The 16,396-nt window shown below is 39.0% G+C and overlaps 1 protein-coding gene across 1 annotated transcript in view; it reads left to right on the top strand.

The window, feature by feature from the left end:
• CA5A (carbonic anhydrase 5A) overlaps positions 1–7,732 on the top strand; it is an 88,515-nt gene extending 80,783 nt beyond the window's left edge. The window contains exons 7-8 of the mRNA XM_069085884.1: positions 6,683–6,838; positions 7,416–7,732. Of these exons, the coding sequence (XP_068941985.1) occupies positions 6,683–6,838; positions 7,416–7,541 (282 nt within the window). The 3' untranslated portion in view covers positions 7,542–7,732. The remainder of the gene's footprint in view (positions 1–6,682; positions 6,839–7,415) is intronic.
• Positions 7,733–16,396: the final 8,664 nt, after the last annotated feature.

The raw sequence follows: 16,396 nt of genomic DNA on the forward strand, positions 1-16,396 counted from the left end.
TCCATATGTTGAACTAGCCCTGCATTCCTGGTGGAAATCCCACTTGGTCACAGTGTATGATCCTTGTGATATATTGGTGTAATCTCCTTGCAAGTGTTTTATTTAAATTTTTTGTATCAAAATTCATTAGAGAAATTGGTCTATAACTTTCTCTCAGTTTTTTTTTTCTCTTTCTGGCTTAGCTATCACCACCATATTTATGTCATAAAAGGAATTTGGCAAGATTTTTCTTTGCCTATTTTTCCAAATAATAAATTTATATAATATTGGAATTAATTGTTCTCTAAATGTTTGGTAGAATCCACTTGTGAATCCATCTGGTCCTGGGGATTTTTTCTTAGTGAGCTCATTCCTGGCTTATTCAATTTTTTTTTCTAAGATAGGGTTATTTAAATATTCTTTTTCCTCTTCTTTTAATCTGGGCAATTTATATTCATAAAAATATCTATTCATTTTACTTAGATTGTCAGATTTATTAGTATGTAATTGGGTAAAATAGCTCCCAATAATTGTTTTAATTTCATCTTCGTTGATGGTGAATTCATCCTTTTCATTTTTATAGTGGTAATTTGGTTTTCTTCTTTCCTTTTTTTTTTTAATCCAATTAACCAACAGCTTGTCTGTTTCATTGCTTTGTTTTTTGTAAAACTCAGCTCCTAGTTTTATTTGTAAGTTCAATAGTTTTCTTCCTCTCATTTTTATTAATCTTTCCTTTCATTTTCAGGTTTTCCAATTTGTCATTTAAATGGGGAATTTTCATATGTTCTTTTCCCAGGTTCTTTTTCAGTTGTATGACTAATACATTGATCTCTTCTTTATCTATTTTATTAAAGTAATCATTTAAAGATACACATTTTCCTGTAAGTGCTGCTTTGGCTGCATCCCATTTTGGTATGCTATTTCATTGTTGTCATTCTCTTTAATGAAATTATATATTTTTTCTATGATTTGTTCTTTAACTCCACTCATTCTTTGGGATTAGATTACTTAGTTTCAATAAATTTTAGCCTGTTTTCATGGCTTTTTATTGAATATAATTTTTATTGCTTATGATCTGAAAGGATGAATTTAATATTTCTACTTTTCTGCACTTGGTTGTGAGGATTTTATGTCTTAATATATGGTCAATTTTTGTAAAGCTACCATGTACCACTTAGAAAAAGGCATACTTCTTTCTATAACCATTCAATTTTCTCCAGATGTCTATCATATCTAACTTTAGAAGATTCTATTCATCTTCTTAACTTCTTTCTTGTTTATTTTAGGTTTAGATTTATCTAGTTCTGGGAGGAGAAAGTTGAGATTACCTATTAGTATATTTTTACTGTCTGTTTCCTTCTGTAACTCCAACTTCTCTTTCAAAAATTTGGATGCAATGACATTTAGTGCATATGTGTTCAGTATTACTATTACTTTGTAGTCTAATGCAACTTTTAGCTAAATGTAGCTTCCCTGTTTATCTTTTAAAATTAGATCTATATTTGTTTTTGCTTTGTCTGAGACTGCTACACCTGTTTTTTTTTTTTTTTAAGCAATCGGGGTTAAGTAACTTGTTCAAGGTTATACAGCCAGTTATTTCTGGGTGTGGTGCTAAGTATCTGAGCCCAGATTCAATCCCCAGATCATCCCGACACTGGAGCTGGTGCTCTTACTCACTGTGCTACCTGGCCGCCCCTACACCTGTTTTTTTTTTAAACTTCAGCTGAAGCATAATAGATTCTGCTTCAGCCCATTATTTTTATTTCATGTGTTCTCTCTGTTTCAAGTGTGTTTCATGTAAACAAAATACTGTTAGATTCTGTTTTTTAATTCACTCTGCTATCAGATTCTATTTTATGGGTGACTTCATCCCATTCACATTTACAGTTATGATTGTTAACTGTGTATTTTTCTCCACCCTACTGTAATAGTAATGGAATTTAAAGATCCCCCTGTATTGGCTTGGTTTTTGGATTGATTGTGTTAAAACCCAGAACTTGTGAATCCCACTTGTGGGATGGACTTGTTGATGTGAAAAGAGAGTGCTGAACTGGGAGGAGCTGGTGACGTAAATTTGGAGAGCCACAAGCAAAGAGAGAGGCAGAAGAACTTTTTGGAAGCAGCATCTTGGAGGCAGAGAGAGACTGAGAGGATTGCTGAGGGCCAGTTTGAATTGCCCAGGACTTTTGAGAGCTGCCACCAAGAGGAGACATGGCCATTATGCTGGTACTTTGTCTGTCTGTTTTGATGTTGTTTTGCCAGAGTTGTCCACTGGTGAAAGACAGTCCTGTTGTTGCAGAGTCCTGGAGCTTTGCTGTTGGTTCAGAGCTCCTGAGACTGTTCTGCAGACAGAGAGTGGATTCTGTCCACTAGTGAAGGACAGTGCTGTTGTTGCAGAGCTTCTGGAACCTGGCTGTTGGTTCAGAGTTCCTGAGACTGTTCTGTAGACAGAGAATGAATTAATGAAGACACTGGAAATGTATCTTGTGGCCTTGCTGAGCTTTCTCTCCCCAGGAACGAAGATTGCTGAGAACTTGCCTTGGGTCAAGATGAAGAAAAGACCTTTCTTTGGGTATTAAATGCTGTGCTTAAGCTTGTTGTAACTCTGGGGTAGATGGCCTATTCAGTTGTAATCCAAGGTTGGGGAACTTTTGACTTTTTTCTGCTCTGTGATTGAACAAATGAATATACTTTACTTATGATTGGAAACTAATCTCCATTTGAGAAGAGGGGCTTTGTGGTTGACTAAATGAATGTACAGCCTAGGGGTGGAGTAGTACTTAGAAGAGGGTCTTTGGGATTGATTAAATGAATTATAATGTCCAGGGGTGGAGTAGTACTTGGAGATTATTGAATTATACTTGGTGAATGCTGTATTTTGAATGATGCTATATTTTGATTTTCTCTGTTCTTAATTTTTTACTGAATAAAATGGAGAGCACCTATGCTGGTATTTTGGACCTTGGGAAGTTGTCTTTGCTTGGCATTACACCTACTTTCTCACTGTGTATCTTTCTCTCTATCTTTTTACCCTGTCCTTCCTCAAAAATCTCTTTTGAGGGGCAGCTAGGTGGCACAGTGAATAGAGCACTGGCCCTGGAGTCAGAAGGACCTGAGTTCAAATCTGGGCTCAGACACTTAACACAAACAAACTAGCCATGTAAAAACCCCAACTGCCCTCCAAAAAGCAAAATAAAAATCTCTTTTGCTTCTGATCACTACCTCCTTTAATCCACCCTCCCTTTTATCAGCCCCCTTCTCTTTTTCTTCTTCCCTTCCTCTTCTACTTCCCTGTAAGAGTGAGATAGATTTTTATATACATCTGAATATGTAAATTCTTTCCTCTTTGAGCCAATCCCAATGAGAGTAAGGTTCAAGTGTTGCCCACTACTTCCTTCTTTTTTTGCTTTTTTGTTTGAAGGGGCAATTGGAATTAAGTGACTTGCCCAAGGTTACACGGCTATTTTTGTGTGTGTGTGTTAAATGTCTGAGGCCGGATTTGAACTCAGGTCCTCCTGACTCCAAGGCTGGTGCTCTATTCACTGCACCACGTAGCTGTCCCCACTTTGCCCACTACTTCCATCCCAATCTTTCCCTCCATTGTAAAATCTCTTCCTTTCACATTTTTTTAAACGTGAAATCATTTCCCTCATTCTTCCTCTCCCTTTCCTTTTCTACCAGTGCATCCCTCTTTCTCATCCCTTAATTAAAAAAAAAAATCCCATCATAGTAAACTCACACCAGTGCCCTCTGTATATGTATAGTCTTTCTAACTACTTTGATAATGATAAAGTTCTTTTGAGTTACAATGATCACATTCCCATATAAGAACATAAACATTTTAATCTTATTGATACCCTTATGGTTTTTCTTTAATGCTTATCTTTTTATGCTTTTCTTGAGTCTTGTATTTGAAGATCAAATTTTTGGTTCTGCTCTGGTCTTTTAATTAGGAATTTTTGAAAGTCCTCTATTTCATTAAATGCCCATTTCCTCCCTGAAGGATTATATTCTTTCTGTGTAAATGATTGGTTATAATCTTAGCTCCCTTACCTTCTGGAATATCATATTCTAAGCCCTCCAATCTTTTAATGGGGAAACTGCTAAATCTTGTGTGACCCTGAGTGTGGCACCATGATATTTGAATTGTTTCTTTCTGGATGCTAGAAGTATTTTCTTCTTGACCTGTGTTCTCTAAAATTTGACTATAATATTACTAGGAATTTTTGTTTTGGTATTTCTTTTAGGAGGTTATTGGTGTATTCTTACTTCTTTTTTTTTATGGCAATTGGGGTTAAGTGACTTGACGAAAGTCACACATCTAATAAATATGTCAAGTGTCTGAAGCCAGATTTGAACTCAGGTCCTTCTGACTCCAGGGCCAGTGCTCTATTCACTGCACCACCTAGCCACCCTGGTGTATTTTTTCAATTTCTATTTTCCCCTCTGGTTCTAGGATATCAGGGAAGTTTTCCTTTACAATTTCTTGAAAGATCATGTGTAAGCTCTTTTTAAAATTGTTATTATGGCTTTTAGGTAGTCCAATCATTTTTAAATGATCTCTCTTGGATCTGTTTTCTGGGTTGGTTGTTTTTTCAATGAGATATTTCACATTTTCTTCTATTTTTTCAATAATTTAAAATTTTGTTTTATAGTTTCTTGGTGTCTCATGGAGTCATTAGCTTCCACTTGCCCAATTCTAATTTTTAAGGAATTATTTTCTTCAATGAGTTTGTACTTCTTTTTCCATTTGACAAATTCTGCTTTTTAATGAGTTCTTTTCAATGGATTTTTGTGCCTCTTCTACCATTTGGTCAATTCTATGTTGTTTTATGGTGTTATTTTCTTCAGTATTTTTTTGTGCCTTCTTTATCAAGTTGTTGAATCTTTTTTCATTATTTTCTCACATCACTCTCACTTCTTTTTCCAATTTTTCCTTTACTTCACTTATTTGATTTTAAAAATTATTTTTGAGCTCTTCCAGGAATTCTTTTGGGGCCTGTGACAAATTCATATTTTTCTTTGAGGCTTTGCTTGTTGCTATTTTAACTTCATTGTTTTCTGAGTTTGTTTCTTCATCTTCCCTGTCACCACAATAACTTTCTATGGTCAGGTTCTTTTTTTGTTATTTGTTCAGTTTTCCATTTGACTTTTAACTTTATGTTAAAATTGGGTTCAGCTCCAGGAGTGGAGGGGACACTGTCCCAAGCTTCAGGTCTTACTTGATACTGTTTTTAGTGCTAGCTTTGGGTTCTGTAGGTTTTCAGTGCTTCCAAAGTGCGATGATCTAGGGAAAGGTGTGATCACTGCTTTCCTAGACTGTGCTGTAGTCTTTACCCAGGAAAGGACCTTGTTCTCCTGTAGTCACCAGTGGCAGCACTCCTCCTGGCCTTGATATTGTGACTAGGTCCCACACTCTTCTCTAGTCACAATTGCTAGTGTTCTTCCATCTTGGAATTGAAACCAAGGTTCTTACTCCCTTATTAGTGACCACATGCACTTTTCTCTGCCCTGGAAGCACAAGTTAAGCTTCTGTTCTCCTGTGGCTACAAGTGCTATCACTCCTTTTGACCCTGGGACTGTGACCCAGAACTGCTCTTTGGCAATACAACAAGGTACTGAACCCAGCACAAGCAAAGAGCCCCCTGCCATCTCTTTCTGACCACCCCACCATCTGTGGGCTGAAAGTTCCCAAAGCTTCCTCTGCTGCCAATGTATCTACCTCCAAGACTAGCTGTTGGGTCTATGCTGCCCATTCCTCACTGCACTTTAAGTCTGCCCACCATTGAGCGATACAAAACTTTCCTGCTGACCTCTTAAGTTGTTCTGAGCTAGAAGGTTGTTTCACTTGGACTTTTTTTTTATTCTGCCTCTCCAAAAATGTGATTTGAGGCATAATTTTAGAGTTATTTGGAGGAGAATTTGAGAGGGTTCAGCTCAGCTCTTCTCTACTCTGCCGTCTTGGTTCTGCCTCACTCTTTGTGAATGTAGTAGGGATGTTTCCATGGTTTCAACTATGTTTGACATATAGGCACAGTGCCTGCTACATAGTAGGTACTATGCTTGTTAAGGCTTATTGATTGATCAATTGACTATAAGCATAGATGCATAGGAGCATGGATTTAGAGTTAGAAGGGATTTTAGAGATATTATTGTACAAACCCTACATCTTTGATATGAGGAAACAGGTCCAGAGATTCCCCAGGTAGTGACTTGCTGAGCAACAATTCAAATGTAGATCCTCTGAGTCTGGAGCCAATGCTTTCCCATTTCAGCACTCTCTGGGTGCACTTATGCATCTTTCTTGAAGAAGCTGTTAAAAAAGAACAGTTCAAAGATGGGGTGGAGAGTGTGTTTTCTTCATGCCAAGGTGTTTGACTTTGATAAGCAACCAATGAGGAGCCACTGAAGAGTTTTGAGCAGTGGAAGAACTAGGGCACCATCTTGAATTTCTCTTTGTAATTAAAGTATCCTCAAATGAGCAATTTTAAGGTAATATAGGTCTTCTTGTGGAATTCCAAGCTTCTTTCCAGAAGAGAGGCACAGAATTAAGTAGAATATGTTGCATGTTTTCTCTTACCTATTTTATGATTACATTTCAGAGACCCAAGATGTAACTTGCTATAACTTTGTTACTTCCTATAGTTCTTAATTTATTAGTGTATGAATTAAATGTTCTCTATTGATTTTATTGATCTGTTAGGATACTCGTGTGACCCTTGACAGATTTGATCCCTCGTGTCTTTTGCCCTCCTGTCAAGATTATTGTACCTATGCTGGATCTTTGACCACCCCACCACTTACAGAATCTGTCACTTGGATCATTAAGAAAAAACCTATTGAGGTTGGTCATAATCAGGTGAGTCATGTGAGTAGCCAGCTTCTTAAAATCTTTGACCTAGACTGGATTTCCTAGATGAATTTAAGAAATTCCACACTATTTGAAAGCTATACTTTCCTATTTTAAATCATCAAAATATGACCACAGGAATTAAAAAGGAGGTGAGCCAATCACATGGTGAGAATGAGAGATTAAATGTGGACAGCCCAAGTTCTATGACGGCACACACACGATGGCAAGTGACCTTGAAGAAGGTCCTCAGCAGGTTGGCTGGTCCTGGACATGTGGATAAAAAAACCAAAAAACTTGAAGGTTATAACCCCCCCTGGTTATTACAGAGAAATTCAGAAACTCTTCATTACTATAATTATGATAATCCATTTAGTTTGGGACTGAAGAATCTGACCTCCACACTGATAAAGTACTTCTTGAAAGTATTAGAGTTGTTTCTGGATTTGTCCGTAATCAGAACTCTTGCAGTCCCTGAAGCATGGATATTCAAGTCTAGAAACCTTGGTGTCCATGTCCAAGCATTGTTGTGTGTTATTGTATGTAGGCCCCCTAACCCTGATGAGTTCCTTGATCTTTTTTTCAGCTAGCTGAGTTTCGGAAGCTACTGTTTTCTGCCCTTGGAGAGGAAGAAAAGAAGATGGTGAACAACTTTCGCCCACTTCAGCCCCTCATGAATCGTACTATTCGGTCATCCTTCCTAGCATTTTGAAACATATGACTCATCTCCAGATAGAATCCCCTTCTCACACCCCCAATCAACCCGTGTCTAGCTGTCTTTAAGAAAGACCCAGTGTGATATTTCAGCATTCCAACTTGCTAAGAAAGACAGGATGGAAATTGATGTGACAAGAATAATTAGGAGATTCACCTCCTCACAGTTTTGACTTGACCTATGCCATAATAAACTAAGACAAATGCACCCATTTCATCCATCTAATTGATACATTTGATCCATTCATTGGGTGACTCCTTCATTCAATCATTTCAAGAAACATTTACTAAAAAGTACCTACTGCTTATAGAGCACCATTCTAAGCACTGGAGAAATTAGAGCTTAGATGATGCAGTCTTTGCCTTCATGGAACTCATAGTCTACTAGAATGATAAGACACAAATACATAAATGACTATGATATAAAACAATATAATAATCTGAGATGTGGAAAAACTTTTTGAAAGAGGTGATATCTGATATGGGCTTTAAAGGATAGCTAAAGATTCATTCAACTTGGCCCTTTGACATCATTTTATGAGAAAGACTCTGAAAGGTACACACAAAAAAATGCAGGAATAGTTGATTTTGATATGGAGAGTCCTCGCTTAGCTGCTGGGAGGACATGACCCTCTGTCTCAAACACTGAAGTCAACAATAACTCTAGCATCTCTGGGAAATCTTAGGGATAGCCTAGATTTTTAGGTTGGTATCAAGAGACAGTATGGTATAGTTGAAATATAAGCATTTATAAAGAGCTTTAAGGCATCCATAGCACTTTATAAATATCATCTTGTTTAATCCTCACAACAAAAGGTAAGTAGGTGTTATAATTATCTCAATTTTACAGATAAGGAAAATGAGGTAGATAGGGGTGTAAGTGACTCTAAGCCAGTGCTCTATCCTAGCTGCCTAGGTGAAAAGGTGTCTATAAATTAGGACAGCTGGGTTTTTTTAGTTTTACCACTAATTTTTTAGTAGTTTTACCATTAGTTTTACCACTAATTAACTAACTAGTTGTAGGGTTTTGAATAAATCACTTCCACATTTTGGATATTCATTTCCTCTGAAATATTTCCTTATTACAAAATTAAGCATTTAGACTACATGATTTCTGAGTGTCTTTCAGCTCTGACATTTCATATTCTAAGGTTCCTAGCTTTGGCATTCTATGTCCTAAGGTGTCTTCTACTTCCAAAATTCAAGGGTTGTAAGATGAGCCCAAGATAGATGAAGCCATGTTTGGATTGGTTCTCTGGAGTGAGACCAAGGTCAAATCCAGAGAATGAAAAGGAAAGGTCTGATTGACTCAGAGGATATCTCCAAGGCTGGGGGCTGGGGTAAAGAAGAGAGGGCAAGAGGGAATAGGATATTTGGCCTGAAAATTGACCAACATATGCTTGTCTCCACATGCCGAGCAGGCTTGCAGCTGACCACCACATACCAAAGGGATTTGTGTGGCCATTGAGGATGTGATTAGCTGACACAAATACATTATCAGGTCACTGTGTGACTTGACTGAAATGTACTAATGTTCATTCCTTGAAGTTCAGTGGGATTTTCAGACTTCAACTGGTCTTTAGACCCAGAACCTGAGCTGTAATTCTTACTAAACCGTCAGTAAGTCCCTTGGCTCAGGGCCAACAGGCTCCGAGGAGATAACAGGCTTTATAAGCTCGCATGTTATTGGCATCCTTAAACTCATCTAGTATTATTTTGGAAAGTGGAATCAGGCTGCTGCCTGAGTATATTATAAGGGGCAGTCATGCTCTGTTTGAAAAGAGAACCAAGTCAAACCAGGCTCTCTCTTGTGGTAATGCCACTGGCAAAAACTCTCAGGCAGTCCTTGCCCTCACTTCCCCAGGTTCTAACCCTAAGAAACTCCTCTTCGCTCAATTTGGTTCAATTCAATTCAATGTAACTCAACGAACATTGCCTAAGTACCTGCTCTATGAAAGGTTCGCCATTGGGCATTAGGATTCCTCAAGGAATCCCTTTTGGACCTGCTACAACTCCATACCAGTTGCCCCAATCTCACCAAGGTTCACTCGCCTTGGTGAATTCCTCCTGGAGCCTCTGTTTTGTGAAGAAGCCAGGGCCAGACTGTCTCTCTTCCCTGTTCTTGATTTTCTCTGGACTTCGATGAAGTATATACTATGTGCCGGGCAATGTGCTAAGCTCCAGAGATACACAAAGAGGAAAAAGATAGCCCATGCCCTTTCAAAGGAGGAGTTTACAATCTAATGGGGGAGACAACATGCAAACAAATATATACAAAGCAAGTTAAACAAACACAAGCTAAATGGGAAATAATTAACAGAAGGAAGGCATTAGAATTAAGAGGAGTTGGAGAGAGCAAAGCTAAGATGGAGGAATAAAAGCAGGAACTTGGCTGAGCTCCTGCTCCAACCACCTCCAGTACCTGTAAAATATGACTCTAAACAAATTTTAGTGCTACAGAACCCACAAAGTGACAGAGAGAAACAAATCTCCCACTGAAGGCAGCCTGGCAGGCTGACAGGAAGGGTCTATCACACTGGGCTGGGAATGGAGCACAGTCCCACCTGGGCTGCACTGGCACAGACCTGTGGTACAGACTGGCCTGATTAGACTCCAGGGGACTAAATTACTGGCAATTGTGGCGGTTTCCAGACTTCTCAAACCATAAATGCCAAAGAGAAAGTAAAAGATCAGTGGGGAATTCTGTTGGAATTGGGTGAGAGAAGAGTACAGTCTGGCCCCTGCCCCCGAGGCTGTGGAGGTGGCAGCAGCTGCCTGTGGTTACCACAGATTGTGGGGGGACCAAGTGGCCAACTGGAGGGAATTTGCAGGAATCTCTCTACTGGAGCTGAGGCACGATTCACTTGCTTTACCCTGCTTGGATCTGGGTCGCAGTCTTGCGTGGTGGTCCTGGGGTGAGGAGTGCTGACGTGGCAGAGCTTGTTGAGGTTATGGAGATGCAATCCTCCTCATAGTTCTGAGGCAGGTGCTTAGAAAAAGCTCTGACAGCAGCTGCACAAAACCCCAGAAATCTGGGATATAGCACTTTCCACTCTGGAAGCAGAGTTTTACGATGGCAAAGAGCTCAGAAGTCAAGTAATTGACTGGCAAGATGAGAAAGCAGAGGAAACAAAATCAAACTATAGAATCGGGGTTTGGTGACAAAGAGGATCAAAACATAGAACCAGCAGAAGACAATAAAGTCAAAACTCCTTCATCAAAAGCCTCCAAGAGAAATGTAAACTGGTTACAGGCCATGGAGGAGCTTAAGAAAGATTTTGAAAATCAAGTAAGAGAAGTGGAGGAAAAATTGGGAAGAGAAATGAGAATGATGACAAGCAAGTCAACAGCCTGCTAAAAGGGACCCAAAAATACACTGCAGAAAATAACACCTTAAAAAATAGACTAACTCAAATGGCACAAGAGGCCCAAAAAGCCAATGAGGAGAATGCTTTAAAAAGCCGAATTTGCCAGATGGAAAAAGAATCTCAAAAAACTTACTGAAGAGAATCATTCCTTCAAAATTAGATTGGAGCAAATGGAAGCTAGTGAGAAATCAAGATACTATAAAACAGATCCAAGCACATGAAAAAATAGAAGGAAATGTGAAATATCTCATTGGAAAAACCACTGACCTGGAAAATAGATCCAGGAGAGATAACTGGAAAATTATTGGACTACCTGAAAGCCATTATCAAAAAAAGAGCCTAGAAATCATCCTTCAAGAAATTATCAAGAATTCAAGAAAACTGCCCTGATATTCTAGAACAAGAGGGCAAAATACAAATTGAAAGAATTCACCCATTGCCTCTTGAAAAAAATTCCAAAAAGAAAACTCCTAGGAATATTATAGCCAATCTCCAGAGTTCCCAGGTCAGGGAGAAAATATTACAAGCAGTCAGGAAGAAACAATTTGAGTATTGTGGAAACACAATCAGGATAAAACAAGATCTAGCAGCTTCTATCTTAAGGGTTAAAAGGACTTGGATTATGATATTCTGGAGGTCAAAGGAGCTAGGATTAAAACCAAGAACCACCTACCCAGCAAAACTTAGTATAATACTTCAGGGGAAAATATGGAAATTCAATGAAATAAAGGACTTTCAAGTATTCTTGATGAAAAGACCAGAACTGAATAGAAAATTTGATTTTCAAATATAAGAAGCAAGAGAAGCATGAAGGTAAACAGGTAAGAGAAATCATAAGGAACTTATTGAAGTTGAACTATTTACATTCCTACATGGAAAGATGATATTTATAACTCATGAGACTTTTCTCAGTATGAGAATAGCTGAAGGGAATATATATGTATAAGTGGGTGTATATGTGTATATATGTGTGTGTATGGGTATATGTATGTACGTGTATACATAGAGGGCACAAGATCAGTTGAATATGAAGGATATCTAAAAAGTAAAATTAAGAGATGAGAGAGGAATATATTGGGAGAAGGAGAAAGGGAGAGATAGAATAGGGCAAATTATTTCACATAAAAGAAGCAAGAGAAAACTGTTACAATGGAGGGGAAGAGCAGGAAGGTGAAAGAGAATGAGTCAACCTTACTCTCATTGGATTTGGTTTAAGGAGGGAATAATGTATATACTTAACTGGGTATTTTACCCTACAGAAAAGTAGTGGGGAAGGAGATAAGAGGGGAATGATAGAAGGGAGGGCAGATTGGGGGAGAGGGTAGTTAGAAGCAAACACTTTTAAAAAGGGACAGGGTCAAAGGAGAAAACAGAGGAGGGAAATACAGTCTTTCACAACATAACTACTATGGAAATGTTTTGCATAACGACATACGTATAACCTATATTGAATTGCCTGTCTTCCCAGGTGGGGGGGGGGGAGTGAAGAAGGGAGAGAGTCTGGAACTCAAAGTTTTAAAAACAAATGTAAAAAATTGTTTTTATGTGCAACCTGGAAAGAAGATATACAGGCAATGGGGTATAGAAATCCATGTTGGCCTACAAGAAAGTAAGGAGGGGCATGAGAGGATGTGAGAGGGCAGATTGGGGGAGGATGTATTCAGTATGCTTGCCATCTTGGGGTGGGCTAGGGGAGAGATGGGGAGAAAATTTGTGACTCAAAATCTTGTGGAAATGAATATTGAAAACTGAAAATAAATAAATAAATTCAAAACCAACCAACCAACCAGGAGTTGGGGAAAGCTTCCCGTAAAAGATGGAATTTTATTTGAGACTTTAGGAGGTCATTAGCTGAAATGGAGGAGGGAGGACATTCCAGATATGGGAAACAGCCAGAGGAAATACCTAGAGCCAAGAGCGGGAGTGTCTTGTTTATGCGATAACCAGGAGGCTAGTGCCACTGGATTGAAGAGCATAGGTAGGGAAGAAAGGTGGAAGAAGAGGGGAAAGGTAGGACATGGCTAGGTTATGAAGGGTTTTGAGTGAAAAACAGATCATTTTGTGTTTGATCCTAGAAGTGAAAGGAAGCCCCAAGAGTTTATGACTTTAAAATTCTTCCCTGGTCCAGAGTATCTTAGCTGTGTATTGTCCTCCTGCTTTAGAATGTAAGCTCCTTGAGGATAAGCACTGCATTTCTTTCAGTCTGTATTAGTCCCTTAGAGCAATGCCTAATACTTAATAAATGCTTGGTTCTTCCTTCCTTTCTTCCCACGTGGATGGGGGTAATCTTCTGCACCTAAAGACTCTTCATTGGCTTCCAGGCCCCTTGGGACCATAACAATCTACCCACCTGAACTCATTTCTCCATGATTAACAAACTCTCATCCCAGTGGTTATGAATCCCCTGCAGGTTCTCAGTCCCCACCACTGCTCCCTTTTGGAAGCATCCTCCTCAACCCAATCAAGCACTCAATATTTCTCTCTGGGTCTGTCTGCTACTTTCACTGTACTTTCTGGAGCATCTGATCCTTAGGTAACACCTACTTTCATCTCAGACCTATCCCTCTTTCACTCCTGCCATTTTTTTGCACTCACTGAAACCTGCTTTCCTTCATATGACACAGCTTCCCAGGCCTTGTTTGCACTTTCATTCATACAACTCAGTATCTGGAATGGGGGAGCTGGTAATCTTCCTTTCTCTCCTTTACTACTTTCCAAGTTCTCCCTCTACCACCATCATTCACCAACCTCTCCTTTGGGGTTCATTCAATCCCTATTTATCACTCACTCCAGATTCCGGTGGCCTCCAGGACACTCTTCCTCCTTCTGCAAAGAGTTCAGTGCCTGCCTCAGTCTTTCTCTGCTCACTAACTTTTGCTCTCTTACTAGGGATCTGGATCATACATATTGATACTCCCTCAAATGCCCTAACTTTTTAGTTCTTCAATTTACTCATTTCACATGACCTACTCTTCCATCCCATCTCAGCTACACAGAGAGATGATCGCCCTCTTGATCTTGCTGTCACCCATAAATGCAACATTTCTTGAATTCTGAAATGGCCTGTTCTTGGTCCTCACCATAACCTCTAGTCTCCTAGTTCTTTCCCAGGCACTGGCTAAAGTCTTCTCTTGGTCAACCAGTTCAATTCTATACAGTATCCTCAAGTCCATTGTTTTCTTATTCTACAGCCAATCTAGCCCTGACAAGAAGTAGCCTTTACTTACTCCTACTACCCACTGCTGCCTTTGTTCCTGTTTATATGATCCTGAAAGAAGCTGAAGAAAATCACAAAACTGTCTTGACTGGGTCCACTAAAAACTTACATTACATATCTCAACTGAGCCCTCATTGCCCCAAGACAACCCTTTTATATGTTCCTAATTGATTCACTATCCCATTCACTACGGTGTCTTTTCCAAACTTTTTCATCCCTTTGCAAATCTCCCAATGTTTCCCCTTTCTCAGCTGAGAATGTTCTCTTGTATTTCACTTAACTAGGTGAGGTCATTTGCTGAGAGCTTTGTCTTCTCCCCTCCTTGGCATTTTGTATCATTCAGCTACTTTCTGCCACTAGATCCTTCTTCACGCAATATCACATGAAGATGGCACTTTTTTCCTGGCCAAAGCAAGCCCTTCTACATGCACAAGGGATCTCATTCCATCCTGTATTCTCCAGCAGACTGCCTCTTCTGTCATCCATACCCTCACTGACCTTCAGTCTCTCCCTGTTCTGATGGCGCTTCCTTGCTATCCTTGCTGATCATATGCCCATGTCCCTCCCATCCTCAAACAGCACCTGGCTAGCTGTCATCCTATATTTCTCTTCCTTTTCATGACTGCACTCCTTGCAAATGCCTTCCACTTTCAGGTTATATCTCATCTGACACAACTACCCCTCTGGGGCAGGACCTCATCAACTCAAGCCTGGATTGCTTGGATAGCCTTCGATGGGCCTCCCTTCCTCTAACGTCTCCCCACTCTGGTCCATCCTCCGCTCAGCTAGTAAAGTGATCTTTCTAAAGTACACATCTGCTTAGGTTCCCCCCCCCCATTATTCAATAAAATCCAGTGCTCCCTATGACCTCCAGAATCAAATATAAAAATCCTCTATTTGTTTTTTTTTTTTAAACCCTTCATAACCTGGCCCTCTCTTACCTTTTTAGTCTTCTAGAACAAAATAAATTAAAATATATGAAAGCAGATAACACTGATATGTGGTTTTCTAAGTCAATGTGCAGCCCACTAGGGTGTGGTTCACTGGCCCCAACTTCTATTTGAACACCTCCGAAGTTAAGTGTTTTGTCCAAATACCAAAGCCAATATTGTATCAGAGGACATGAACCAGTCTTCCTGGCTCCAAGGCCAGTTCTCTATTCATTTCACCAGGCTGCTTCTCAAAGACTTTATATACTTTTTTTTTAACCTCCAGGCTCCTTTTATTTTTATCTTTTTAAAAGTTATATTCATTTTTCATAGATATTTATTCATAAACACAAAAAGGTCCAAAAAAGAGAATATTTCCATGTACATAGCACAACATTAAAAAAGGATTCAACATAAAACCATGAATTTCCATTTCACACTGCTTACTTAAAAAAAAAAACAATTAAGTAATTAATACTATACATTGTTTTCAAGGCTATTTTTCTGTGCCTCCTAAGTTTTCTTTTGCTCTCTGCTGTGCACTTTTCATTAATTTTTTATCTTTTTTTCTCCTTCCCTTTCCATCCCACCCAAGAGAAGACTACCATTAGACACAAATTGTATATATATATATATATATACATCTATATTTCTAAAACCATACTATACATACTTGTATCAGTTCTTTCTCTGGTTGTGGATAGCATCTTCCTTCATAGGTCCTTTATAGCTGATATGACTTTTTTTTTGCTTTTTGGAGGGCAGTTGGGGTTAAGTGACTTGCCCAAGGTCACATGGCTAGTAAGTGTTAAGTGTCTGAGATCGGATTTGAACTCAGGTCCTCCTGACTCCAGGGCTGGCGCTCTACTCACTGAACCACCTAGCCGCCCCAACTATTTTTAATACTCAAAATGACTCAGTTCATAGTTGTTCTTAGAGTAATACTGCTGTTACTGTGTACGATGTTCTCATGGTTCTGCTCATTTCACTTTTCTTTATTTCATGCAAGTCTTTCCATGTTTTTTCTACAGTTAACCAGCTCACTGTTTTTAATAACACAGTAGTATTCCACTACAACTTATTCAGCCATTCCCTGATTAATGGGCATCCCCTCAATTTTCAGTTCTTTGCCACCATAAAAAGAGCTGCTATAAATATTTTAGAACATATAGGTTCTTTTTATTATTCCCTAATCACCTTGGGAAACAGACCTAAGAGTGGTTTTTCTTGGTCAAAGTAATATACTTGGAAATGAAAGTATTTTTAAGACAAAAGATATCAGACTCTTTTTTTGGAGGGGGGAAGGCAAGGCAATTGGGGTTAAGTGACTTACCTAAGG

The sequence above is a fragment of the Petaurus breviceps genome, unplaced genomic scaffold (genome assembly GCF_028583685.1).
Source record: "Petaurus breviceps papuanus isolate PSGF00001 unplaced genomic scaffold, PetGlider_PUasm1.0 176, whole genome shotgun sequence".
Classification (NCBI taxonomy): domain Eukaryota; kingdom Metazoa; phylum Chordata; class Mammalia; order Diprotodontia; family Petauridae; genus Petaurus; species Petaurus breviceps.